The 27,964-nt window shown below is 42.0% G+C and overlaps 2 protein-coding genes and 7 non-coding genes across 11 annotated transcripts; 2 read left to right on the forward strand and 7 right to left on the reverse strand.

Annotated features, from left to right (window-relative positions):
• Positions 1-10,086: 10,086 nt before the first annotated feature.
• Positions 10,087-10,169, reverse strand: trnal-cag. Its single transcript has one exon. It is a non-coding gene; the product is annotated as a tRNA-Leu (tRNA).
• A 2,662-nt stretch (positions 10,170-12,831) lies between these two features.
• On the reverse strand, positions 12,832-12,913 carry trnas-aga. The gene has a single exon. It is a non-coding gene; the product is annotated as a tRNA-Ser (tRNA).
• An 801-nt stretch (positions 12,914-13,714) lies between these two features.
• Positions 13,715-13,797, reverse strand: trnal-cag. Its single transcript has one exon. It is a non-coding gene; the product is annotated as a tRNA-Leu (tRNA).
• A 157-nt stretch (positions 13,798-13,954) lies between these two features.
• trnas-aga lies at positions 13,955-14,036 on the reverse strand. Its single transcript has one exon. It is a non-coding gene; the product is annotated as a tRNA-Ser (tRNA).
• An 801-nt stretch (positions 14,037-14,837) lies between these two features.
• On the reverse strand, positions 14,838-14,920 carry trnal-cag. Its single transcript has one exon. It is a non-coding gene; the product is annotated as a tRNA-Leu (tRNA).
• A 157-nt stretch (positions 14,921-15,077) lies between these two features.
• trnas-aga lies at positions 15,078-15,159 on the reverse strand. The gene has a single exon. It is a non-coding gene; the product is annotated as a tRNA-Ser (tRNA).
• Positions 15,160-15,953: 794 nt separating this feature from the next.
• Positions 15,954-16,036, reverse strand: trnal-cag. The gene has a single exon. It is a non-coding gene; the product is annotated as a tRNA-Leu (tRNA).
• A 510-nt stretch (positions 16,037-16,546) lies between these two features.
• On the forward strand, positions 16,547-24,858 carry LOC125141298. Of its 3 annotated transcripts, none has more exons than XM_047814315.1 (2): positions 16,547-16,716; positions 22,754-24,858. In XM_047814315.1, the coding sequence occupies exon 2, from the start codon at positions 23,366-23,368 to the stop codon at positions 24,851-24,853; it is 1,488 nt and encodes a 495-aa protein (XP_047670271.1). In that variant the 5' UTR covers positions 16,547-16,716; positions 22,754-23,365; the 3' UTR covers positions 24,854-24,858. The 3 variants fall into 3 exon arrangements, with proteins under 3 accessions (XP_047670271.1, XP_047670270.1, XP_047670272.1); XM_047814314.1 differs by lacking the exon at positions 16,547-16,716 and adding an exon at positions 18,634-18,762; XM_047814316.1 differs by lacking the exon at positions 16,547-16,716 and adding an exon at positions 18,634-18,762 and having other exon boundaries at positions 22,757-24,858.
• Positions 19,799-23,008, forward strand: LOC125141207 (protein NYNRIN-like). Its single transcript, XM_047813589.1, has one exon. It carries the CDS (start codon positions 19,799-19,801, stop codon positions 23,006-23,008), a length of 3,210 nt encoding a protein of 1,069 aa, XP_047669545.1.
• Positions 24,859-27,964: the final 3,106 nt, after the last annotated feature.

Here is a 27,964-nt window from a genome sequence, read left to right on the forward strand (position 1 = left end):
CGACCCTTCTAAGAACTGGTTTGCCTTTCCACCGGCTAGAGAGCCATCATAGCACCGAGTGTGACGTCACTGTATATGTGTCACATGTCCCAGCAATGTTAGCGCAGCATTGGCAAACACAAACACAACAACAATGGCGGATGTTGCTTTACTGTTAATGCTCGTGGCTTTGTGAACCTACATTGACATCCAAACACGGCGAATCCAACGTGTACGTGCACCTCCGTGTAATCTGTATAAACGAAGGTTGTAATCAATAAATTACATAACGTTATTTTATCATTAACACAGAAAAAAATTAGCCTGAGCATGTAGCTACCTATTATCATGTGTGCTGATAATGTATCATATTGCGGTAAAGTAAAAGTGTATTAAACATTAGTATACTTAAGGTACATTATCAAATGCGCTAACAGTAGCCCCGCCCACAGCCCCTAATGCAAGCGGTTCTTGAGTCTAGACCAGCAACGTTTTGCCACTTTTCCTGGTTCGGAGCCGGTGCTTTGGCGGTCGAAACAGAAAGAACTGGTTCTAAATTAGGCTCTGGCTCCGAACCAGCACTCAAACTGCCTCGGTGGAAAAGGGGCATTAAAGTCATTTCACTTGGAAATGCTACCAGTTGTTGGGGGGAGGGGGGTGTTACCACGGTAGGTCTTCCAAGTCAGGAAAGAGGTGATCTGGCTTGTGTTCATAATGTTTGCAACATGCACGATTCCTTTACCAAATACACTTAAGCAGAGTCCTTTCATGAGCAGTAAGATCTTAATAAACAGCTTGAAGAGATTAAAAGAGCTTGAAAAGGTTCCCAGGTCACAGTAGGGCACCTAACTATTTGTAAATGGCTAAATTAGGCAGGGCAAGGCAAGTTTATTTGTATAGCACATTTCATACACAGAGGTCATTCAAAGTGCTTTACATAGAAATTAGAAAACAGTTTATAAAAGAGAAAAAGAAATATATATGAAAATAAGAAACATGATAAAATCATAACAAAAACAAAGAACAATTAAAGAAAATAAATGTGATTTTAATAAAAACAGTTTAAAATATGTTAAAAAGAATAAAACAGAAGTAAAAGTGATTTGGATAAAAAGTGCAGCACAGCAGCACAGCGCTCATTCAGTAAATGCAAAGTTAAACAGATGTGTTTTTAATCTTGATTTAAAAGTGTCTACTGTTAAAGCACATCTGATCTCTTCTGGAAGCTGATTCCAGCTATAGGTGGCGTAATAAATAAATGCTGACGCATCTTGTTTTGAGTGAACCCTTGATATCTCTAAATGACCTGATCCTAATGATCTGAGTAGTCTGCTTGGTTTATATTCAATTAGCATATCTGTAATGTATTTCGGTCCTAAGCCATGAAGTGATTTATAAACCAGTAACAATACTTTAAAATCTATTCTAAATGTAACTGGAAGCCAGTGTAAGGACCTGAGGACTGGAGTGATGTGCTCAGATGTTTTGGTTCTGGTCAGAATTCTGGCAGCAGCGTTCTGTATGAGCTGCAGCTGTCTAATGGTCTTTTTGGGGATCCCAGTAAGGAGTCCATTGCAATAATCCACCCTGCTGGTGATGAAAGCATGAACAAGTTTTTCTAAGTCCTGTCTTTAGACAAAACATCTAATTCTGGCTATATTTCTGAGATGGTAGTAAGCTGATTTGCTTATCGCTTTCACATGACTACTGAAATTAAGGTCAGACTCTAAAATTACACCAAGATTTCTGACTTTATTTTGTGTCTTTAGACTCCTAGAATCAAGTTGTGTGTTAACCTTGAGAGTTTCATCTTTATTTCTGAATACAATGAAGTTTTGACGCATCCAACTGTTAATTTCATCAATGCACTTACATAGAGAGTCAATGGGGCTGTAGTCATTAGGGGACAGGGCTAAGTATATCTGGGTGTCATCTTCATAGCTGTGGTAAGCAATTTGTCTCTTTTTCATTATTTGACCAATTGGGAGCATATACAAATTAAAGAGAAGCGGTGCAAGAATTGAGCCCTGTGGGACTCCACATGGATGTCCACTCAGATTTATGGTTACCTATGTTCACATAGTAACCTCTCCCTTTTAGGTATGATTTAAACCATTTGAAGACCATCCCAGAAAGCCCTACCCAGTTTTCCAGTCTATGTAAGAGTATGGTGTGATCTACTGTGTCAAAGGCAGCACTAAGATCTAGTAGCACCAGCACTGATATTTTACCCGAATCAGAGTTTAAGCGAATATCATTTATTATCTTTATGGGCACTGTCTCTGTGCTGTGATGCTGGCGGAAACCAGATTGAAAATTGTCCAGGTAGCCATTTGAGTTTAAGAATTTGTTCAGCTGATTGAAAACAACCTTTTCAATGATCTTGCCTATAAAAGGAAGATTAGAGATTGGTCTGTAGTTGCTAAGAATGTTTTTTCTAGGTTACTACTAGGAGAGGCTTAACAACTGCCGTTTTTAGGGACTCTGGAAAAGTGCCTGTGAGCAGAGAGGTATTTACTATTTTTAAGAGGTCAGTTTCTAAGCAGTTAAGTACCTTTTTGAGAAAGGATGTGGGGAGGGTGTCAAGGCTGTAAGTTGGTGCTTTAAGATGTTGTACTGTTTCTTCCAGGGTTTTTATATCAATTATGTCAAATTCTGAGAAACTGACAAATTTTTGAGGTTGTTGTAGTGAGGTCTGACTGACCACATTACAATATGAGGCCGTATTGATTGCCATTCTGATATTACTGATTTTCTCAGAGAAAAAGGTTGCAAACTCATTGCACTTGTTGTCAGAGAGCATTTCACTAGGAACTTGATTTGGGGTTTTTTTTAGTCTCTCTACAGTAGCAAAAAGAGTGCAAGTGTTGTTTATGTTGTTGTTTATAATGTTTGAAAAGAAGATCTGTCTAGCTGTGCCTAGTTCTACATTGAAAGCACGAAGACTGTCCTTATAGATGCTATAATGTACTTCAAGTTTTGTTTTCCGCCACATACGTTCAGCTTTTCTGCATGTTCTTTTCATGCTCTGTACCGCTTTTGTGTTTCTCCAAGGTGCTTTACGTCTGCCAGTGATCATCCTGACCTTTACTGGAGCTATACCATCAATAACATATTTAACTTTTAAGTTAAAATTTTCAAGGAGAACATCAACAGAGTCTGCTGATATGTTTGGCAACATTGATATAGCATTCATAAATACCTCACTGGTGTCTTCATTTATGAACCTTTTTTTGACATAGACAGATCTAGCATCAGTGGCAGGACAGATCAATAAATCAAAGTAAACACAGAAATGGTCAGATAGCGCTTCATCCTTGATAACAGTGGATGGAATGTTTAGTCCCTTGCTAATGAGCAGATCAAGAGTGTGTCCCCTATTGTGTGTAGGACCTTGCACGTGCTGGGTCAGATCGAAAGTGTTTAAAACATTTAACAGTTCAATTGCAGAATTGTTTTCTGCATTGTCTATATGAATGTTGAAATCTCCAGCAATAAAAAAATAATCAAATTCAGAGGAGATTGTTGATAAAAGTTCTGTGAATTCAGCAACAAAAGTTGGGGTGTATTTGGGAGGCCTATAAATGTAAAATTATTACAATTATTATTATTATTGTAAAATTAGACAATTTTATTTGTGCATTACATTACATTACATGCATTATACTCATGATAATATGCATTACAGATCATATAAAATCGTCTGGGGAAAAAGGGAAGGAAGGGGAATAATATGAGTGGGGAAGAAGAGGAAGAGGAAGGAAATGTTTTCATTAAAACAAATTACTGAAAGGTCAGTACTCAGATATATTTCACCTTATTTTAACAAATGCAAGAGATATTCCAATATATTGTTTTTTGACTAGAATAACTTTTCACATAATATTAAGTTCTTTGTAAACCTGAAAGATTAACGTATGACACTTATTTCTCCACACACACACTTTATTCACTAATTTTCCTCCTGTATGCTAAATACACATCAAATAAAGTTTAAGAATATTGAGAGAAAGAAAAGGTAAAATAATGCATCGCCACACACAATCTTATACTGACCAAAATATATATTGTGAGGTAATCTTGCATTTGGCTAAAGATAACAGTTTAAATACAAATGAAGGAACTATTTTCTTATTTCTTCCTCTGGATAAAAAATAATTATCCCATCTATGTAATGAGTGCGTATGAAATGTCTCAGTACTACTGTTCCGTTAAGAAAGGTATTCAGTCTACTTTGGCAACCCCTTGCACCCCTTTGCTTAACTTCCAAGCTTTTATGTGAAATTTAAAAGAAAGAAAGAAAAAAAATTCTAAAACTAAGTTTTTAATCAACCAGTCAGAACTGCTCTCACATGCTGATGCACATGCTACTCACACACACTTACTCTGCAAGCTATAACTGCTACAAGCTATTCCCATGCACTGCTACCCCATCTTCTTAATAGGGCAGAATCAAATTAAAGAAACACTCACAAAAGATCTAGTGTTAAATGTCCGGAACTTACACTTTAATTTAATTAGATACCCTTTCCACTGTTTGATGGTCTTCCCAGATGCTGGACAGTACTATTTTCTTTTAACCTGTACATAACCTATAAGTCTGTTCACTGACTGACCACATATTTTGCACTGGTAGTGGTAGCCTTCTTTTGATAGCAGCTCCTTTGGTGGCTCCAATGGCTTTGGTGCTTCTCTTCTGGCTCTCAACAAAGGCGGTTACATTTTCTTTCCCTCTCCTCCCCCTTATTTTCCCTGCTTTCCTCCTCTTGTCTCTTCTATTATCTTATACTTTGAGAGACTCTCTCTGCACTGCTCTCCAAACTAAAAATCTGAATATGGATTTGATAAACTGGTCTCTCAATTCAATTGACACCATCTTCTTGGCGAGAAGCTTGGATTCGGGGGAACCTGATGCCCTGCCAGAACGTTTGCAGCTGGTTATACGATGGATGCGTGGGAGACGTGGCGGGTTGTGTGTCTGGCAGCTCTTTCCGTGGAGGACATTGAAGGTATCTACCTATTTGGAACCATGATAACAGTAGATCTGCTGATTGGATTGGGCATTGCCCTGGTTTATCGAGAAAATCAGAAAATGGTAACAGCTGTCCAAAACCTCCCAAGGCTGCCCATCATGATTGATGCAGTGGGCAGAGCAGTCAGCACTGAGGCTGGGATTATTAACCGCAATATGGATAACATCACGGTGAAGCTCACTGCTTTCGATAACATCACGCAGAAGCTCACTGCATTGGGGAAAAAAATGGATCGATTTGGAGACCAGAATGGACTAAGAGAGTAGTCATGTAAATTGGAATGCGTCTACTTGCCCCAAGACCAAACAATCCCAATCTTATCTGCTTTCGGCTCCCCTCAACCAGCACTGGCCTCAGGCAAGGCCGCTGTTGGAACAACAACTCCACTGGAAGAGCACTGCAGCGAGATGCTCTTTACGTTCCTCCCCCATACCTCCCCTTGGGGTAACCATGGACAATTAACTGTCCTTTTCCTCTCATGTTGTTAATGTGACTCGCTCATGTCGGTTTCTACAACATTAGAAGGATTCGGCCATTTTTGTCCACACAGACTGCTCAGGTACTTGTTCAGTGAGCTTGTCATTTCTTGTCATTTCTAGACTGGATTACTGCAATGCACTGCTAGCAGGTCTACCTATGAATGCAATCCGTCCTCTTCAAATGATCCAAAATGCAGCTGCCCGGCTTGTTTTCAACCTGCCAAAGTTCAAGTTCAAGTTCAAGTTTATTTATATAGCACATTTACAAACAGCCACACGGCTGACCAAAGTGCTTCACAGTGCGTTTGATATTTCAGATACACTTAAAAAATACACAATAAGATAGTACAAGAAACTAAAATAAGAATTATAAAAAAAAAAATAAATAAAATAAAATAGCCAGTTTAAGACCATAAGATATAACAGACATAAAACCCTGGGCAATCATGAAAAGGCTAGAGAAAATAAGTGGGTCTTTAGCATGGACTTAAAACTAGAAATGGTGGGTGCCATCCTAATCTCTAGTGGCAGGGAGTTCCTACACACTAGCAAATCAAGACTTCGCAATGGGATCAAGTTCGTTTGCTTATTTAAGTGCGCCAGCTGATAGAGAACAGCTGGTGCCCTGATTAGGCTGAGCGGGGTGTAGTGGGAAGTGTAGTCCGGGAGCGCTTAGTACTCCGGAGACGATTCTCTCCGTTGTGGGTGCGGAGGTGAGGCAGGTGTGCTGATCATGACAAGGACTGAGAGTTCTCATTTGGGCTAAACATTATTACTTCAGTCTTTTCTTCATTTAAAAACGGGAAATTTTGTGCCAGCCAAAATTTAACCTCTTCTAAACATTTTCGAAAAGATGAGATTGCTGAAGGATTGTTTTTCCTAATTGGTAAGTAGATTTGGGTGTCATCAGCATAGAAATGAAAAGATACACCGTGTTTCCGGAGAATAGAGCCCAGGGGTAGCATGTATAACGAAAATAGAGAAGGAGCTAAAATAGAGCCTTGTGGAAGGCCATAGGACAGCGCGGCAGGGGCAGAGGAAAAGTTACCCAGTTTCACTATAAATTTTCTGTCAGTTAGGTATGACTGAAACCAGCTCAAATCATTTGCTTTTAGACCTACCCAGGTCTCAAGCCTCGATAATAAGAGGGAGTGGTCTATGTTATCAAAAGCAGCTGATGAATCTAAAAGAATAAGAACCACAGAATCTCCGGAGTCAGTAGAAAGATAAATGTCATTTAAAACTCTCAAAAGGGCAGATTTAGTACTGTGAGCAGACCTAAAACCCGATTGAAAAACCTCATAGATACAATTGTTATTCAGAAAACTTTGAAGTTGATTTAGCACAATTTTCTCCAGAATTTTTGACATGAAAGGCAAGACAGAGATAGGTCGAAAGTTTTTTTGAATAGAGGGGTCCAATGAAGGCTTCTTGAGCAAGGTAGTAAGAGTGGCAACCTTTAGGTTGGCAGGGACTGAGCCAGTTTGCAGGCACTTGTTCATCAAAGACAGCAGGCCTGGACCAATTGAGTGAAAGATTTGCTTTAAAAATTTTGGGTGAATTATGTCACTGGGACAAAATGAGGGTTTGAGCTTGTCAATCACCTCCTTCAGTTGCTGGAGGTTGATGAGCTCAAAAGCGTTAAAAAATGCAGAGACATCTGACGTGATTGGGGAAGAGATATGGGTTATAGTGGGCTGAACGCTTAGCCTTAGTTTAGTGATTTTGTCACTAAAAAATCTCGAGAAACCTTCACAGACAGAAACAGAGGCAAAGGCATAGATTTAACAGAAGGATTTGTCACAGATTTAATGATAGAAAACAATACCTTAGGTTTAGAGTGGTTTCTTTCAATTAAAGAAGAGAAATAAGCGGCTTTCGCAGATTTGGCTATAGACTGGTAAGATGTAAGAGAGTCTCTAAATATCTGAAGAGAAACGTGCAGCCTGTCCTTTTTCCATTTACGTTCTGCCTTTCTGCAAAGTTGTCTTTGGAGACGAGTCTCAGCATTTTGTCAAACTTCAGATTTTAATTTTTTCTTGCGAGGTTTGAGAGGAGCAGTTGCATTTGTAATCTCAAGCCAGGCAGAGTTTAAGACTCCAAGATGTTGGTCAGCATCCAAGTCAGGTAATGGCTGCTCCAGGAGCAACTGTGAGCAGCATTTGGCAAAATACGAGTTAAAATTAGTGCTAAACTGTGGGGAATAAAAACATGAAACATTTTCAGGTGTATTTGAATAGTGAGAGATGACTGGAAGAGACAAGGAGAATAATATAGGCTTATGATCGGAGATCATAGTATCAGAAAGCACAATATCAGCCACATCAAGTCCATAAGATAGAACCAGATCAAGCGTATGTCCCTGGATGTGGGTGGGGTCACTGATCCACTGGGATCGGTTAAACGTTTCGAGCAAGTTCAGAAAGTCATGTGAAAGGGGCAAAGACGGACAGCAAACATGCACGTTAAAATCGCCCACTAATAAAAAGCGATCATAACTCTCAGCAATATTGCCGATTAGTTCAGTGAGATGCTGTATAAAGTCCGTGGTCGAATGTGGATGACGATAGATCACCCCTAAACAAACCGGACCATTCCAGTCTAAATGAAGTATCTGAAATTCAAAGCTGGTAAATGTCATAGTCGGAGTCAGACGACAGCGTTCGGATAGAGAGCTCTTTAAGATGGTAACTATGCCCCCTCCACGTCTGCTCGGACGAGGCGTATTAAAAAATGTACAATCTGCGGGGATCAGGTCAGAAAACGGCGTTAAATCACCAACCTTTATCCAGGATTCCGTGATAAACATAAAGTCCAGGTTGTGGGAAGAGTAGAAGTCATTTAATACAAAAGTCTTATTCACCAGCGAACGGGCATTTAATAATGCCATCTTCGGTGAGGAGAAAGTAACAGGTGAAGAGGGCGCTCTTTCCAGCTCACGTAGATTGTTGTGTGTAACTCCTCGACCCCAGGAGCCGAGACCAATTCGGTGGATGCCGGCACGGCAAGCATGGTAATGCTCAGGGCTCGGATGCGAGGGTGAGACAAAGCGAAGGCACCTGTGTGACATATCTAGCGGGCGCCGAAGCGCATTGCCACCATACATTGGCTCATAGGAAGGATCCCCAAGAAAGTTTGCCCGCAGATGAGCTTTTAGCTTCACGATGTAGCCTCCGCGGTTTCCCCGTTTCCTTCTTCGCTTTCTCCTGGTGATGTTGAGGGGCCACCGGCGAAAACATTCAGGTAAAGGCGGTTTAAAGAACTCGTATGTATGGTTGAGAAAGCAGTCCAACTCAGAGGTGTTTTGGTTGGTAAGAGATTTAACAACAGAGTTTCGGATATCCAGCAGTACTTGGTGGTCGTAGGTAAAAAGCGAGTAGCAGTTTAAGAACAAAGCAGACAACCAAACACACAAACACGAGAGCGACAGACGGCAGGCCCAACACACAGGTGCCGTCTTGTCATCCGGAATTGAGATCTCGCATACCACCCCGCTGCTGCGATCCCTCCACTGGCTTCCGGTAGCTGCACGCATCCAATTCAAAACACTGATGCTGGCCTACAAAGCCAAAATGGACCAGCTCCCTCTTACCTCAATGCCCTCATCATTCCTCACACTGCACCCCGCAACCTCTGATCTACCAGCACTGCTTGACTGGTTCCACCATCTCTCAGGGTAAGAGGAAAGTACACTACAAGACTCTTCTCTGACCTGCTACCAAGGTGGTGGAATAAACTTCCCCAAGAGGTCCGGACAGCTGAGTCACTGGCTATTTTCAAGCGGCGGTTGAAGACCTACTTATTCAGGAAACACTTCAACTAGCACTTCTTTCCTTATCTTTTGCATTTAAAAAAAAAACCTTTGACACTTTTTCATTGTAACTTTGAACAAATGTTTTAAACTCATGGTATCTTAAGTATGTAACCAAGTAAACCATCATTAATGTACTCAATGTTAGAGATTTAAGCACTTATGTACGTTGATCTAGATAAGGGCGTCTGCCAAATGCTGTAAAGGTAAATGTAAATGTATATCCACAGACACCTGCTGATTGTTGACTCTGTCTGGGACGTGATCAAGGCTGTCTCCATGACAACTTGCTGTGTATTGCTATGACAATCTTGCGGACTGAGGCACCTAGATTTGATGCCGGAAGCAGCGACTCTCCAGGCCTATACACTTACATACAGACACACACACACACACACACACATGCACAGGACCAAACACAGGGTCTCCACAAGAAACACAAGGCAGTGTAGTTGGTTGACTTGTAAATATTCTGTGCCAGTGGAACAAAAAATAAGCTTATCTTGGAACACACTGACCACTTGTCACCCATCTTCTGGTAAGCAGAAGCTCAGACCTACTCTTTGGTGTTTGACACCCCACTACTGGGATTTGATTTGATTTGATTTCTGCCACTAAAAAAGCATGCCAGGGCAGTAGAATGTAGCTTAGAATCCAAAGCAATTAAGGGTTTCTCGCATGGTCTCGCACTATAAAAATGAAAGGCATAAAGACAGCAATTTAAGTTGAAATAAGTTTTTATCTCCTTCACATACAGGATCCTGAGACAAAGGGAAGCATACATTGTCAGAAGTGGGATTTGAACCCACGCCTCCAGGGGAGACTGCGACCTGAACGCAGCGCCTTAGACCGCTCGGCCATCCTGACACGATCATGGTTAAAATCAACCCCTCAAAAATGCATTCATCATCTCTAGAGCGCAGCATCAGTTTTGGTAAGGACGGTATCTTGAACTATTCTGTTTTTTAGGGAACATGTCCCCTATGGCAAGTTTCAAATGCCCGTTGACAAGGTGTTTAGAGGTGTTTAGAATTGCGTATAAGGACAGTATGTCCAGCTACAAACAGGCTCTAAAAGCTGCTAGGGCTGAGCACCTGAGCAAACTCATAGAAAATAACCAGAACAATCCCAGGTTTTTATTTAGCACAGTGGCTAGTTTAACAAAAAATCAGAAATCTGAACACACTATTCCATCACATTTCAGTAGTGAGGACTTTATGAGATTCTTCACTGATAAAATCGAAAGTATCAGGAATAAAATAGGTGACGCTCAACATATGAGAGCAACCAGTGACACAATCTCACCTAAGGCTTTGCACAGCTTTACAAGTACAGGACAGGAAAGTTAGATAAACTTATTACTACAGCTAAATCAACATGTTCACTAGACCCCATCCCAACTAAACTACTGAAAGAAGTGTTACATAAAGCTGGTGAGCCTCTTCTTAATATCATTAACTCCTCGTTATCTTTAGGTTACGTCCCGAAGTCTTTTAAGTTGGCAGTTATTAGGCCACTCATCAAAAAAACCTAACTTAGACACTAATGAACTATCAAATTACAGACCTATCTCACACCTCCCGTTTATGTCTAAAATACTTGAAAAGGTTGTGTCTGTTCAACTGAGCTCCTTCTTACAGGAGAGCAAGATCCTTGAAGAGCTTCAGTCAGGTTTCAGGCCCCATCATAGCACAGAAACTGCACTTGTTAAAGTTACAAACGACTTGTTCTTAGCTTCGGACCAAGACTGTATGTCACTATTAGTTCTACTTGACCTTAGTGCTTCATTCGACACTATAGATCACAACATTCTTCTAGATCGCTTACAATATTACACAGGTATTCATGGTCAGGCTTTAAGCTGGTTTAGATCCTACCTGTCTGACCGATACCATTTTGTAGAATTAAATGGTGAATCCTCCAGTTTACTACCCGTTAATTATGGGGTCCCTCAAGGATCAGTTCTAGGACCTCTGCTTTTCTCTATATACATGCTTCCATTAGGGAACATTATTAGAAGACATGGGATTAGTTTCCATTGTTATGCTGATGACACACAGTTATATATCTCATCAAAACCAGATGAAATAGCCACAGTGTCCAAATTAACTCAGTGTCTTAGAGAGATAAAAGACTGGATGAGCTGCAACTTTCTATTGTTAAACTCCGATAAGACAGAATTACTACTCATAGGTCCAAAAACCAGTGCACAGAAACTCTCACAACTTAACTCCCATTTAGAGGGATGTACTGTTACTAGTAGCTCGACAGTGAAAGACCTCGGTGTTATATTAGACAGTAACTTGTCTTTTAAAAATCATATCGCCCATACTACCAAAACAGCCTTCTTCCACCTTAGAAACATTGCCAAGCTGAGAAACATCCTGTCTGTATCTGATGCTGAGAAGCTAGTTCATGCGTTCATGACCTCTAGACTGGACTATTGTAATGCATTTCTAGGTGGCTGTCCTGCATCTTTAATAAATAGGTTACAGTTAGTCCAAAATGCAGCTGCCAGAGTTCTCACTAGGACAAGAAAGTATGACCATATAACCCCAATTTTATCATCTCTACACTGGCTACCTGTTAAGTATAGAATTGACTACAAACTGCTGCTACTTACGTACAAGGCTCTTAATGGTTTAGCTCCCATGTATCTAACTAGTCTTCTAACACGTTACAATCCTTCACGCTCTCTGAGATCACAAAACTCAGGGCTTCTGGTAGTTCCCAGAATATCTAAGTCTACTAAAGGTGGTAGAGCATTTTCTTATTTAGCTCCCAAACTTTGGAATAGTCTTCCTGATAGTGTTCGGGGCGCAGACACACTTTCCCAGTTTAAATGTAGATTAAAAACTCATCTCTTTAGTCAGGCGTACACATAATACATCCCATAATATCATTCATCCAGTACATCAGACCAGCACATTTTTATGAACAGCAGATATGTTAATCCCTTTCCACTGCTTCTCTCTTTGTACCCATCCCGAGGCATCCAGACACTGTACCAGCTCCCAACGTCCTCTGTGGGACGAAGCCTTTGGACGTCCACTGAGCCGAGGCCGACTCTAAGAATCCTGAGACATCTCCAGTTAGACTCTGTGGTACTCAGGAGATCAGAAGTCCTTGAACCTCACACCAATACAACATTTAACTGACTGTATATTACAATCACACCCCCAGTGTCACCCATATGAGGATGGGTTCCCCCTTGAGTCCGGTTCCTCTCAAGGTTTCTTCCTTTACCAATTTATGGGAGTTTTTCCTTGCCACTGCTGCCTGAGTCATCTCAGACTTGCTCATAGGGGAATAAATACATACACACTGTGAACTATATACATCTAATAATAATCTAGAATTTTTATTCTGTTAATTCTTATTTCTTTTATTATTCGTTAATTCCTTTATCATTAATTATGTTTACCTTCTGCTCTGTGTTTATGTTCTGTAAAGCTGCTTTGAGACAATGTCTATTGTAAAAAGCGCTATACAAATAAACTTGAATTGAATTGACAAACAAAACAACCGACGTAGTGAGCAGGATTCGAACTTGCGTGGGGAGACCCCAATGGATTTCTAGTCCATCGCCTTAACCACTCGGCCACGACTACAAATACAGCAGCTTTTCTCTGTATGTCCGTTAAAGGTCTTTGTTTTGTTGTTTCATGTCTGCTTTTAAGGACCACGCACAGGGTCTCCACAAAAAAACAAAACAAGGCAGTGTAGTTGGTTGACTTGTAAATATTCTGAGCCAGTGGAACAAGAAATAAGCTTATCTTGGAACACACTGACCACTTGTCACCCATCTTCTGGTAAGCAGAAGCTCAGACCTACTCTTTGGTGTTTGACACCCCACTACTGGGATTTGATTTGATTCAGTTGATGAACATGCTATAGGGGTCCTCAATCCCAAATCAATAAGCTTCAGCTTTGTAGTCAAAAAGGCATTGTATTTTGTTCACTACCGAACATTCTATGGACAAGACTCTTGAATCATGCCAATGGCAAAAGATTAATCTCATCGTCAAACACAAGGACCAAGTTTTACCCATTTTCTGGTAAACAGAGGCGTAGACCAACTCCTCGGCGTTTGAACCACTGCTGTGAATGGATTTGTTTCATATCCTACTGTGGGCCTCAATCCAAAAGTTTTAACCTTCAGGTGGGGACTATGCACAGGGTCTTTATGAACATCTCAGCAAGGCAGTCTAGTTGGTTCGTTGTGCAATCATTTATGGGCGAGACTGTAAAAGCATGCCAGGGCAGTAGAATGTAGCCTAGAATCCAAAGCATTTAAGGGTTTCTCGCATGGTCTCGCACTTTGAAGATGAAAGGCATAAAGACAGCAATATAAATTGAAGGCCTTTTTTCTCCTTCATGTACAGGATCTTGAGAATAAATGTAGGGTCCATTGTCAGAAATGGGATTTGAACCCACGCCTCCAGGGGAGACTGCGACCTGAACGCAGCGCCTTAGTCCGCTCGGCCATCCTGACACGATCATGGTTAAAATCAACCCCTCAAAAATGCATTCATCATCTCTAGAGCGCAGCATCAGTTTTGGTAAGGACGGTATCTTGAACTATTCTGTTTTTTAGGGAACATGTCCCCTATGGCAAGTTTCAAATGCCCGTTGACAAACAAAACAACCGACGTAGTCAGCAGGATTCGAACTTGCGCGGGGAGACCCCAATGGATTTCTAGTCCATCGCCTTAACCACTCGGCCACGACTACAAACACAGCAGCTTTTCTCTGAATGTCCGTTAAAGGTCTTTGTTTTGTTGTTTCATGTCTGATTTTAAGGACCACGCACAGGGTCTCCACAAAAAAACACAACAAGGCAGTGTAGTTGGTTGACTTGTAAATATTCTGAGCCAGTGGAACAAGAAATAAGCTTATCTTGGAACACACTGACCACTTGTCACCCATCTTCTGGTAAGCAGAAGCTCAGACCTACTCTTTGGTGTTTGACACCCCACTACTGGGATTTGATTTGATTCAGTTGATGAACATGCTATAGGGGTCCTCAATCCCAAATCAATAAGCTTCAGCTTTGTAGTCAAAAAGGCATTGTATTTTGTTCACTACCGAACATTCTATGGACAAGACTCTTGAATCATGCCAATGGCAAAAGATTAATCTCATCGTCAAACACAAGGACCAAGTTTTACCCATTTTCTGGTAAACAGAGGCGTAGACCAACTCCTCGGCGTTTGAACCACTGCTGTGAATGGATTTGTTTCATATCCTACTGTGGGCCTCAATCCAAAAGTTTTAACCTTCAGGTGGGGACTATGCACAGGGTCTTTATGAACATCTCAGCAAGGCAGTCTAGTTGGTTCGTTGTGCAATCATTTATGGGCGAGACTGTAAAAGCATGCCAGGGCAGTAGAATGTAGCCTAGAATCCAAAGCATTTAAGGGTTTCTCGCATGGTCTCGCACTTTGAAGATGAAAGGCATAAAGACAGCAATATAAATTGAAGGCCTTTTTTCTCCTTCATGTACAGGATCTTGAGAATAAATGTAGGGTCCATTGTCAGAAATGGGATTTGAACCCACGCCTCCAGGGGAGACTGCGACCTGAACGCAGCGCCTTCGTCCGCTCGGTCATCCTGACACGATCATGGTTAAAATCAACCCCTCAAAAATGCATTCATCATCTCTAGAGCGCAGCATCAGTTTGGGTAAGGACGGTATCTTGAACTATTCTGTTTTTTAGGGAACATGTCCCCTATGGCAAGTTTCAAATGCCCGTTGACAAACAAAACAACCGACGTAGTCAGCAGGATTCGAACTTGCGCGGGGAGACCCCAATGGATTTCTAGTCCATCGCCTTAACCACTCGGCCACGACTACAAACACAGCAGCTTTTCTCTGAATGTCCGTTAAAGGTCTTTGTTTTGTTGTTTCATGTCTGATTTTAAGGACCACGCACAGGGTCTCCACAAAAAAAACACAACAAGGCAGTGTAGTTGGTTGACTTGTAAATATTCTGAGCCAGTGGAACAAGAAATAAGCTTATCTTGGAACACACTGACCACTTGTCACCCATCTTCTGGTAAGCAGAAGCTCAGACCTACTCTTTGGTGTTTGACACCCCACTACTGGGATTTGATTTGATTCAGTTGATGAACATGCTACAGACGGTCTCAATCCCAAATCAATAAGTTTCGGCTTTGAAGTCAAAAAGGCATTGCATTTTATTCACTACTGAACATTCTATGGACAAGACTCTTGAATCATGCCAATGGCAAAAGATTAATCTCATCGTCAAACACAATGACCACGTTTTACCCATTTTCTGGTAAACAGAGGCGTAGACCTACGCCTCAGCATTTGAACCGCTGCTGTGAATGGATTTGTTTCAGATGCTACTGTGGGCCTCAATCCAAAAGTTTTAACCTTCAGGTGGGGACTATGCACAGGGTCTCTAGCAACATCTCAGCAAGGCAGTCTAGTTGGTTCATTGTGCAATCATTTGTGGGCGAGACTGTAAAAGCATGCCAGTGCAGTAGAATGTAGCTTAGAATCCAAAGCAATTAAGGGTTTCTCGCATGGTCTCGCACTTTGAAGATGAAAGGCATAAAGACAGCAATTTAAGTTGAAATCTTCTTCACATACAGGATCCTGAGACAAAGGGAAGCATCCATTGTCAGAAGTGGGATTTGAACCCACGCCTCCAGGGGAGACTGCGACCTTAACGCAGCGCCTTAGACCGCTCGGCCATCCTGACACGATCTTGGTTAAAATCAACCCCTCAAAAATGCATTCATCATCTCTAGAGCGTGTAGTGGAAATTTTTACTTTAGAGAAGAACACATGAATCTGTCCTACTAGGCTTCTGTATTTCCCATGGCTGGTAGTTATTGTGACTAGAGATTTCAGCTGTTTCTTCCTAAAACTGCATTTAATCAGACCTTTCCCATGAGACGTTTTCTGTTCCCGTGGGATTAGTTTGGTCAGAAGATGAACAGGCGATGCTTCTAAGCCAATGGTGGATGATGTTTTGGTTTTACATGTCCTGTTTATTTTATTCCTGTCTATAAAATGCTGGTGTTATCAATAATGGAGGCCCTTCCTCTCTGATTTTACACGTAGAGTGTTGGGTCCTTCTGCAAAGCTGAAAACAATAAACCGTGAAAACCTTTATACTCTTGCCCGTGCCTGTTGGTGTGATATTTTTATGCTTTAATTCTCTCGAACCTCAAAACTTCCACAACAGGCTGGCGTTGTCGGCAGGATTCAGAGTTTGAGAGTCGACTTCGGGGATTCCCGGGGAGGCTTGCAGCGCTCGAGCCTTGAAGGCTGTTAACTTCACCTCGACCGCAAAATTGGCTATGAGCGTGAGAGGACTCGGGAGTTCACCGTGAGCCGCCTCAATGCTGGAATCAAAAGTACTTGGATGTGTGGAAGGTGAGAAAATCTATTTTTATTTGTGTTAAAGAACACTGATTAATCTGCTAAAGTTGTAAGGGTTTTATTTTGAAAACTATAGTTGAATTCATTAGTGTTTAATAGTGAATATTGTTGGTTGTCTCTGTGTAGAAAGTGCTGTAAAGACAGGATTTAAACCTGGATCTGTCGACAGGTCAGTGACCTGGATAGGCACCTAGTGCAAGGCCTAAAATACAAAAGTAAAGCACGGCACTAATCTGGGATTAGGTGCTAAAGGTGTCTTGTTTGCGAGGTTTTGAGAAAACCCGCCGCTAAGAGCTGACGAGCTCGGTGTAGACTGTGTTATCTTTTGTTTTGGCCTTTTCTCTTTTCCCCAAACCTGCTTTGCTCTCCGGACATAGCACAGGCTTTCTGGTGCAGAGACTGTCAACAATAAACTAAGATAGTCATGGGCAACAGTATTTCTAAGAGCATGCTCAATAAAAACCCAGTGTGTGTCACTGGAACTAATGTGAAATGAGAAATAATTATGGTCCTGATTCTGTGTCACAATTGCTGCGATGGGTGACGGAGTGTGGCTTCCCAGATGGCGGCAGTTTTAGCTTGAAGCAGTTAGATTTGCTGAAAGGTAACCTGACCCAAATGGAAAGAGATAATGTTGGGAAGAAGAAGAAGAGCAGGGTAGAAATAAACTGGACAGCTTTTCACTTGTGGAAGTTAGAGGCTGAAAAAAGGTTTCAAAAAGCACAATGTACTCCAAAGAGAGCATCTATACAATATGTACAGAATACACAAAGTACAATAAGTAACTCACAAAGTCTCCAGTGTCTTAAGTCTTTTTCAGATGATCCTGACCTGGATGGACCGCCTCCTCGACCACGTCTGGCAGCGGCTGCGTCATGTCGACAGGTGTGCGAAGATCCGTTGCCAGCTCGTGTGGAGCCGAAGGAGAGTCCACTGCCTCCACCGAAGGCAGTTAAGGCTGACCCACCCTCTCCACCGATCGCGGATCGTACACGCCAGAAAGACAAGCAAAAGGAGACTACGGATCTTGAACCTGTCAGAGAAGAGGCTTCGATTCCAGAGGTCAACGAGAAACTTCAGAGTGTGATTACAATGCCCATGGTGGAAGTAGCGGGGCCGGATGGAGACCCTATGTTAGTACACCGTCCGTGGACACTAAAGGACATTGAGCATGCTCATGAGCACCTCCCTGACCCGAGAGAAGTGGGGGGGGGGGAGTTTGGTGTGGAGTTGGAACGTTTCTGCAAAGAATTTCGTCCCACCTCTCTTGAACTGAGGCGCCTGCTGGGAAGAAAACTAGCATCTGACATAACGCGGATTAAGTATGAATGGCCGGATGAAAATCTGTGCATGAGACATCCAGATCATGAGAGCGGGAGGAATGCGACGTACTATAACTTCGTAACGGAATTACGTGAAGCGTGTTGTGAGGCTTTTCCAGTGAAGATGGATATGACAAAGATTGCGCTGTGCAAACAACAGGATAGCGAGACAGTTGCGCAATATCTTCATCGCCTCACGGAAGTACACAACGCGCACAGCGGCCTTACTGCCCCCGAGAATATGAGTGAGGGGGTAGTGACCGCATACGAGGCGCATTTGCGAAACAGTTTCATGAATGGACTGATTCCGGAAATATCTGACAAGGTGAAAAACCTATGCATCACGTGGGACACTGGAAAGCTGAGCCTTATCGAACAACATGCTCTGCATGCGGAAAAGCTGCTCACACAAGCGAAGCAAGATCAGGGAAAAAAGAGAGAAGAACAAACACACAAAGTTCAGCTGACGATGATGCAAGCCATGACGAGATCTCATACACAATGGAGAGGGACTTCCACATATCGAGGAAGAGGGCGATATCGAGGAAGGGGGAGAGGAAGAGGAAGAGCCAGAGGCGGAAAAGAAAAAGGGGAGAGAGTGGATGTTTTGTTTGCGGAGGACAAGATCACTGGGCAAGGGAATGCCCTAAGAGACATGATGAGGAAACTGCATGACCATCAACATCTCAGGTCGAGGAGGTCAGTCCTGAAGGGATGGGTGAGTCAAAATCTTTGATGCTATGCAATGAGGAAATGCTTCAGCTAACTTCTGATTCCGACTTAAATTTTAAGGTTTTGAATGCTATTGATTTTCTTGAAAAGAAATATACTCCACAAGGCACATATGCAAAATACAGTTTAGATGCCTACAAGCACATGCCAGTGCACACATTGAATGTAGAAGGGAAAGACATTTTGTTTTTAGTAGATTCTGGTGCAGGAAACTCTGTGATCAAATTACATGAGTTGAGTGAGATGCCAGAAATGAGTGGTAGATCCCTGAATTCAGTTTCAGCGTCTGGGATTATCGTGAAAGAAAAATTTACAGCACCCTTAAGGTGTGTTGAGAATAACCAACAGTCATTCACATTTTCTTTTCTGCTTTCTGAATGCTGCCCGATTAATTTGATGGGCAGGGATTTGATCTGCAAATTGGGAATAAGCCTAATTAGCACCCCAAACGGATTAAAAGTGTGTAGAAGTCAAATAGGTGAATTTCAGGGCGTTAAGTGGGACCCCAGACCTCTGTTGTATGTGTATGAGTGGGAACTCAGCACCTCTTCTGTGAATTCAGTGAATCAAGCACTCTTGGATAAGGCCTATGATGTTACTAACCCTACACGCACACAGTACATGAACACACATGATATGCACTGCACAGCACACACACACACACAGGGCCTGATGTAGTTTATGAACAAGAGTGGTTTGAAATGCAGCCAAAAGCTGATGTGTTGTTACTGACAAAGTTGTATTGGGATAATCACAGATGTACTGCAGAAGTGAATCTTTCTAGTATAAATGTGAAGCCAGGGAAGGCCCATCCGTTCACTATAGAGAATTCACACCCACATGTGTCTTTATCAAAAGGTGAAACAGAGAAATGGGAAGATTTAGGGATGTGGACATTAAAATGTGTGAAAGCTGATGATTGGAAACCCAGTTCAGATCCCACAGTGTTGTACAGTGAGAAAACTAAATCCTATTGCATGCACTTGAATTGGATAGCTTTTGTTGACAGAACAGTTGAGATAATGCCACAGGCAGACACAGATGTACTGAAAACAATGTGGCAGATGACACACATTTCTGGGGAAGATCCCCGATTACAAGCAGTTCCTAGAGAACTTTGGGCAACAGGGAAATATGATGTAGGTCTGATCAAAAATTGTGCACCGGTGCAGATAACACCTAAATCGGATTACAGACCTTGCAAAACTCAGTACCCCTTAAAGCCAGAGGCTATTAGGGGTATCACATCAGTGTTTAATTCACTGCTTGAATCTGGAGTGATTGTGCCATGTGAAACCTCCCCAGTGAGAACACCTATTTTTCCAGTGAGGAAACCTAGGCCTCTGGGTGAACCAGAGGAGTGGCGTTTTGTCCAAGATTTGCAAGTAGTGAATGATGCAGTAATTCCAAGAGCTCCAAATGTGCCAAACCCTCACACAATCTTGTCTCAGATTCCACCAGAAAGCAAGTGGTTTTCTGTGGTAGACTTAGCTAATGCTTTTTTCAGTGTACCAGTTCATCCAGACAGCCAGTTTTCTTTCAATGGAAAGCCGTACACTTTTACCAGATTGTGTCAGGGATATTGCGAATCTCCAACTATTTACAATGAAGCTCTTAAAAATAGTCTTGAATCTCTGACGCTGACCCCAGGGTCAGCAATTCTTCAATATATGGACGACTGCATGATTGCAGCGCCATCTAAAGAGCAATGTGAAAAAGACACTATTGCGTTACTTTGTCATCTAGCGGAGGAAGGTCACAAGGCGAGCTTATCAAAGCTGCAGTTTGTAAAACAGCAAGTGAAATTCTTGGGGCATCTGATATCAGAACAAGGCAAAACTATTGAGCAGAACAGAGTTGCAGCAATACAAAACATTCCAAAGCCTAACACAAAAAAACAACTGATGTCATTTCTAGGCATGTGCTCTTATTGTAGGACTTTCATACCAAACTATGCAGGCCTCGAAGCACCTTTGAGCGCAATTGCTCATGGGAAAGGCCTACAGGCCCACAGTGCACTGACTTGGACACCAGAGGCAGAAAAAGCCTTCGTAGATTTGAAAATGGCTTTACAAACCACCCCAACATTAGGGATTCCAGATCCAAACGAATTGTTTGTACAAACAGTTGATGAAAAAAGTGGTTGTATGACATCAGTGCTATTACAAAATCATGGTGGGAAAATGAGACCAGTGGCCTACTTCTCTGCTAAATTGGATCCGGTAGCAGCAGGCCTGCCAATGTGTTTAAGAGCAGTAGCAGCAGCTGAGAAAGCAGTTAATGCTTCTAGAGATATTGTGGGATACAGTGAACTAACTCTTTTGGTCCCACATGCAGTGTCGCTTCTTCTTCTTGAACAGAAAACAGCCCATATGTCTGCGGCACGTTGGCTGAGATATCACACTATTTTGCTTGACATGCCAAATGTGAAAGTAAAACGCTGTACTGTGTTAAACTCTGCAACTCTTCTCCCTACAGAAGCGGATGGAGAACCACACAATTGTGTTGCAGTTGTAAATGAAATTTGCAGTCCTAGGTCTGATTTGCAGGAAACGCCGTTGCAGAATCTAGATCTTGAGTTTTTTGTGGATGGATCAGCCTTCAGAGATCAGAAAACAGGCCGCAACTGCGTGGGGTATGCAGTAGTAACACAACATGAAACGGTTAAAGCAGAATCATTACCAGAGCATCTCTCTGCGCAGGCAGCCGAATTGGTTGCTTTAACAACAGCATGCAGGTTAGCAAGAGACAAAACTGTCACCATTTATACTGACAGTAGATATGCATTTGGGGTAGTACATGATTTTGGTACATTGTGGAAAAACAGAGGTTTCCTGACTTCTTCAGGTAAAGCAATCATGCACAATGGCCTGATTTCTGAACTCCTGGATGCAATCCTGTTGCCAAAATCTATTGCCATATGTAAGTGTGAAGCACACACTGGGAAACATGACCCCATTTCACAGGGCAATGCGCAAGCAGATGCAGCAGCAAAATCAGCTGCGCAGAAACTGATTTTTTCATCAGAGAACGACGAAACTTTGTGTATGTTGCAAATATGTACTCCCACAGCAGATCTCAAAGATCTTCAATCACAGTCTACAGCCCAAGAAAGAGCCACATGGAGGAAAGCAGGAGGTGTGGTAAGAGATGGGGTTTGGTACGGCCCTGATGACAAGCCATGTTTGCCAAAGAAATTGTTTCAATTCTATGCTAAATTGGTGCATGGCCAAGACCATGCGTCAAAAGGGGGGATGTATAACAGTGTCTCCAGATACTGGCACACTAAGGGCTTTGCAAACTATTCCCAGAAGTTTTGTGAGAAATGTATAGTGTGTGCAACAAACAACATTGGCCGAGGCGTTAAAGTCTCCCAGAGCGCCCATCCTCCGCCACAGCGACCATTTGAACACCTTCAGATGGACTTTATTGAACTGACACCCAGTGAAGGCAAAAAATACTGTTTGGTGATAGTGGATATGTTCTCTAAGTGGGTGGAAGCTTTCCCCACTTCCAAACAGGATGCAAGTGCAGTAGCTAAAGCACTCCTGTCTGAAATTATTCCTCGTTGGGGAATCCCTGACAAAATCAGTAGTGACAATGCGACTCCATTTGTAAACCAAGCACTTCGACGGGTGAGAGAGTACTTGGGTATAGATCTCAGACAACACTGTGCGTACCACCCTGCCAGCGGAGGGGCGGTGGAGCGAGAAAATGGTACGCTAAAGAATAAATTGGCCAAGTGCTGTGATGAAACAGGTCTATCATGGGTAAAGGCCCTTCCCATTGTGTTATTATACATGAGAACGAGAACTAGAGGGAGAGTGAATTTAAGCCCATTTGAGATACTGTTTGGCAGACCCCCAAATACAGGAATTGAGCCTGGACACACACCCGGATTAACCACAAGCCAATGTGAAGATGAAATGCTGTGTTATTGTGCAAACTTGTCCCCTGTTTTGTCTCAAATCCATAAGCAGGTGAAGGAAGCACTGCCTAAGGTGACACAAACAGATCTGCACAGTCTCAAACCAGGTGACTGGGTGGTGGTGAAGGATTTCAGGAGGAAAAGCTGGAGAGCCAGGCGGTGGCTGGGACCATTTCAGGTACTTCTGACCACGCAGACTGCGGTGAAGGTTACAGAGAGAGCAACGTGGATTCACGTTAGCCACTGTAAGCGGGTTCCTGAGCCAGAGGAAAAACCAACACCCGACAGCTGCAAAGAGGAATGAGAAGGGGCATCAGGGCACACGGTGACGTGCTAGTAACCTCTCCCGTGAGCTCCAACTGACTTTCCACGACGCGTATAGTGTCTGAGTCAGAAGAAAACCCTGATACAACGCAGCAGCCGACACCGAGAAGGAGCAGCGTCATCTGAAGGAGTAACATCGACACACACACACACATATGAATGTAAACACAAATGTAAATGAAATTAATGAACTGAAAGAGGTAAATGTGAAAGACACTTACGACAGCAGATGACGACAGCATTACACATTTACGACAGCCAGACTCCCATACAAACACAAATATAAGATCTGACTTCTACAATCGATCAACATTGATGAGTAAAAGCTCCTGTTAAGATGAGGAGCCTGTTTGACTATCACCCAAGAGTTTTAGGGATCATTGGCATCCTTATGATCTGCCTGTTAATTAGAGGGAATGCAGAAAAGACTTCCACCTTTGGTAGAAGTCGCAGAGACGTGCATGAAAACACTAATTGGCAATTTGCCAACTACACTGCCAAAATGATCACAAATGAGTCTTGTTATGTGTGTATGATTCTCCCCACAGCTGCGAGTAAACACACAATGATCCCCATGAAAAGTAATGGTAGTGAATTGAAAGCCATAGCCCAATACTGTAGAAATTCTTACTGCATGTGGAAGCAGGATGCTTATAGAGTCCAGAATGGCACACATTTGAGTCTGGTGATAAATTCACCGGCCTCCCTGTGGTGTGAAGCTGGAGGTCCTGGGAGGACTGATTTAACTGGTACCACCATATGTCTACGGACTCTAATGCGTGTGACAAAACGAACATTCAAGGTAAACCAAACAAGAGTTAACACATTTGTTGCACAGCCTCCTCATAAATTGAACTACACACACTGTTTTGTAGGTACAGGAAACATACCGTTAGGTAATATTGCCAGCCGTAGGTGCACTCATTTATATTACCCATATTCTGATGACGGAACCTGCCCACAGGCAGAGTGTTCCCTCATTCATCCATCTGACACCGGCACATTACTCAGGGCTGACGACTGGTACTGGGTCTGTGGTAAAAACGTGTATCTAGCCCTACCCCGTAACTGGGGAGGAGTATGTACTTTAGCAAGGTTTAGGTATCCAGGTGTGGTCATAGCTCACTCACACTCACCAATAAAGCGACCCAAGAGAGAGGTGTCTTATAATGACTTTCCTCCGCCAGAACATAAACTGAAACCTAAACTGAGTAAATTCTTTGATTCCTTCTTCCCACAGTATGGGATGACTCAGGTTTGGAATCAACTAGAAGTCACACATTATCGGCTTGCCACTTATATTAACTCCACTAATCGGGCAACCGAAGGCATTAAACAGGAACTCGCGGCCCTTAGATTGACTGCTACACAAAATAGAATGGCCTTAGATATTCTATTAGCTAAAGAGGGAGGTGTATGTGCCCTGATTGGAGATCAATGTTGCACCTTCATTCCCTCGAACGATGACGACCATGGGTCTATCTCAGATGCACTGCATGATATGCACAAAGTAGCAAACCAAATGAAACGAGACGAACACGGAGATAATAGTTGGGGACTTTGGTATACACTGTTCGGACAGTGGACTCCCTATCTATCAATGATAATCCCAGTGATTGTGGAATTACTCTTATTATGTTTGTTTGGCCCTTGCATATACAAATGCATTCATTACATCATAATGTCCAATCTAACGACCAAACAACTTGTGAAACTAGACGATATTGACGATGACCCTGAATGGAGTCCTCCGTTCAGCGATGACTATTTCACTGAATTTGCCCAGACTGATCCAGAAACAGACAAAGGTGAATACGGACAGTAGAGACTGTGGCTTGTAGTGAGGTTATGACTTGATTAATGCTTAATGCTTTGCCTTTAACTGCATATTTTTTATATATACGGGTCCTGTCCCCACAAAAACAGCATATTATCCACTAAAGATCATGTATTTTATGAAGCATTCATGTGAACCCTACAGGGGTAATGATGCGCTGATGTGAGACTTTACATGATTAGCTTAAGATTTAAGTGATTATATTCTAGCTGATTAACAATGTTGTAGATTAAGTAGTTGATTAACAATACTGGTATTGATCGATCATTTAGAGTTTAGATTTTGTTACAGATTAATGATTAGTAAAATTTTGTGTATTGTCCCAGGGACAAAAGGGGGGAATTGTAGTGGAAATTTTTACTTTAGAGAAGAACACATGAATCTGTCCTTCTAGGCTTCTGTATTTCCCATGGCTGGTAGTTATTGTGACTAGAGATTTCAGTTGTTTCTTCCTAAAACTGCATTTAATCAGACCTTTCCCATGAGACCTTTTCTGTTCCCGTGGGATTAGCTTGGTCAGAAGATGAACAGGCGATGCTTTTAAGCCAATGGTGGATGATGTTTTGGTTTTACATGTACTGTTTATTTTATTCCTGTCTATAAAATGCTGGTGTTATCAATAATGGAGGCCCTTCCTCTCTGATTTTACACGTAGAGTGTTGGGTCCTTCTGCAAAGCTGAAAACAATAAACCGTGAAAACCTTTATACTCTTGCCCGTGCCTGTTGGTGTGATATTTTTATGCTTTAATTCTCTCGAACCTCAAAACTTCCACAACAAGCGCAGCATCAGTTTTGGTAAGGACGGTATCTTGAACTATTCTGTTTTTTAGGGAACATGTCCCCTATGGCAAGTTTCAAATGCCCGTTGACAAACAAAACAACCGACGTAGTCAGCAGGATTCGAACTTGCGCGGGGAGTAGAGCACAGGATCGTGGGCCGTATGCAAAGATACTGTGTGGAAGCCCCTATTTCACTTTTTTAATGATAATGTAAAATGAATAGCAATTAGTATATTAAAATTTGCATTACTATAGACAGGACATATGATTCAGTGATTTAGTAACCACTTGTGAATTACTGCCTTACAGCATTGAAGTATATCATGTATAAAATAGTATAACAACGTGTTACTTGCATTCATGTCAATGCAGCAGCACTGCATATCATATTTTGATCGTAATATGTCCTAACCTTTAAAATAGATGGAAGAACTCAGTATCTTTTTTATAAAAAAAATGAAGTTCACTTTCTGTGGCTGTTTCTGGAACAGAGTGTTATGTGCTTATTTTTTTAATTCATTCATACTTTGCCACTTTACAATTATATATACTATTATTCATGTAAAATGTTGGACCACGTTCATAATGTTTTGATGCAAAAACTCACAATGTGCATATATTCACATTTAATCTCTAATGCTTTAATCACATGCTTGGAAACAAGTTGTGCTCTCTTTAGAAAAAAAACTTGTGAGGAGTTGTTTTTCCTCATTTTGTTTTCTCCTCAGTGTTTCTCTCCTCACTCTCCAATCTTTTCTGATAGCCAGATTTTGGTTTTGACATCATGTGCAACGGCGGCATGAGTATCGCGTCTCTCAACACCAGCGGAACACTCACAAACTCCCCTGTATTATCCACCAAGTCTAGGTACGCTCTACTATCCCTCACAGCCAATGCGTGCTTTGCATCGCTTCTAGGCAACCAATAAAATTATGTCCAGTCTGTGCATTGCTGCATGCACGCTCAAGGTGGGAGGGTTCTATGTAGATTTGTGTCAAAGCAGCGGAGAACTAGAAGTAGCACATAAGCGCGACTGTCAGATAGATTGCGCAGATAATAAAATAATCACATTAATACAAATTATGATCATCGAGGGCCCCTCACATGCAAGGGCCCTATGTACTCAGTCACCCTTTCCCCCCCACTTACGACGGCCCTGTACACAGGACTTAACTACTTGGTTTAACTCTTCTTGCCAGACCATCGTTGACTGTGTGGACCCACTAAAAACTAAGCAGTCAAAAGCTACAACTGAGCCCTGGTGTCAATGGTAGATCTTGGGCTCTCAGATGAGAGTGTTGAAGAGCTGAACATGAACATAAATGCTGAAAGACTGTTGGTGTAATTATCAGATCACTATAAAATAGGCCAAAACACAGCATTTTTCATCCATAATTTAAGATGAAAAAAGATATACCTTAATTTCTTAATGCCCACAGTCTTCCTGCTTGGAAGCCTCTTCTGAGTTATGTAATAACTTTCTTCATTTTTTTGTGGATAAGGTGTCCACTATCAGGGCTCTTATCCCTTCTACTGTTACTGACCCCTCTGTCTCTGTTCCATGCTGTGTTGTTTTGGACTGCTTTCAACCAGTATTACAATGTCACAAATAGAGGATGTGGGGCATCATATTAACCCCTCAGGTTCCCTCATGATGCTGTTCCCCCCGATTGTTTAAAGGGGTTTTCCCTTGTATAGGGCATTTGGCCCTCAGTGTCATTAATAACAGCTTATCTTCTGGTGTGTTTCCTATTGATTTTAAACATGCAGTAGTACAACCATATATTAAGAAACCTGGTCTAGATCACTCGGTATTTGCAAACTTTAGACCTACCTCCAGACTTCCCTTTCTGGGTTTCTAAGGTCTTAGAAAAAATTGTACATACACAAGTGAAATCATTCCTGGATGAAAATGACATCCTGGAGGTATTCCAATCTGGCATTAAAACACTGCATAACACAGAGTCAGCCTTGTTATGGGTTTCTAATGACATCCTCATTTTGTCTGATGCTGGTGATTTTGTCATCCTTGTCCTGCTGGACCTAACAGCTGCCTTTGATACAGTTGACCACCGCATTTTAATATCTCATCCAGGTCAACTTGTGGGTATCCTTGGATCTGTTTTAGAGTGGTTCAGGTCATTCTTAACAAATATGACTTTTTCTGTTGGTCTAGGTGGTCTAGAATCCTCCACTGCTCCCTTGTCCTACGGGGTTCCACAGTGCTCAATTCTGGGGCCATTACTCTTTTTGCTTTATCTGCTTCCCCTGGGATCCATCCTTAGACACCATGGGATTTCCTTTCACTGTTATGCAGA

Source organism: Tachysurus fulvidraco, chromosome 5 (assembly GCF_022655615.1).
Source record: "Tachysurus fulvidraco isolate hzauxx_2018 chromosome 5, HZAU_PFXX_2.0, whole genome shotgun sequence".
NCBI classification, from domain to species: domain Eukaryota; kingdom Metazoa; phylum Chordata; class Actinopteri; order Siluriformes; family Bagridae; genus Tachysurus; species Tachysurus fulvidraco.

Excerpts from the sequence above, each read along its gene's own strand:
- LOC125141207 (XM_047813589.1), top strand. The coding sequence starts at position 19,799 with ATGCCACAGGCAGACACAGATGTACTGAAAACAATGTGGCAGATGACA.
- LOC125141298 (XM_047814315.1), top strand. The coding sequence starts at position 23,366 with ATGAGGAGCCTGTTTGACTATCACCCAAGAGTTTTAGGGATCATTGGC.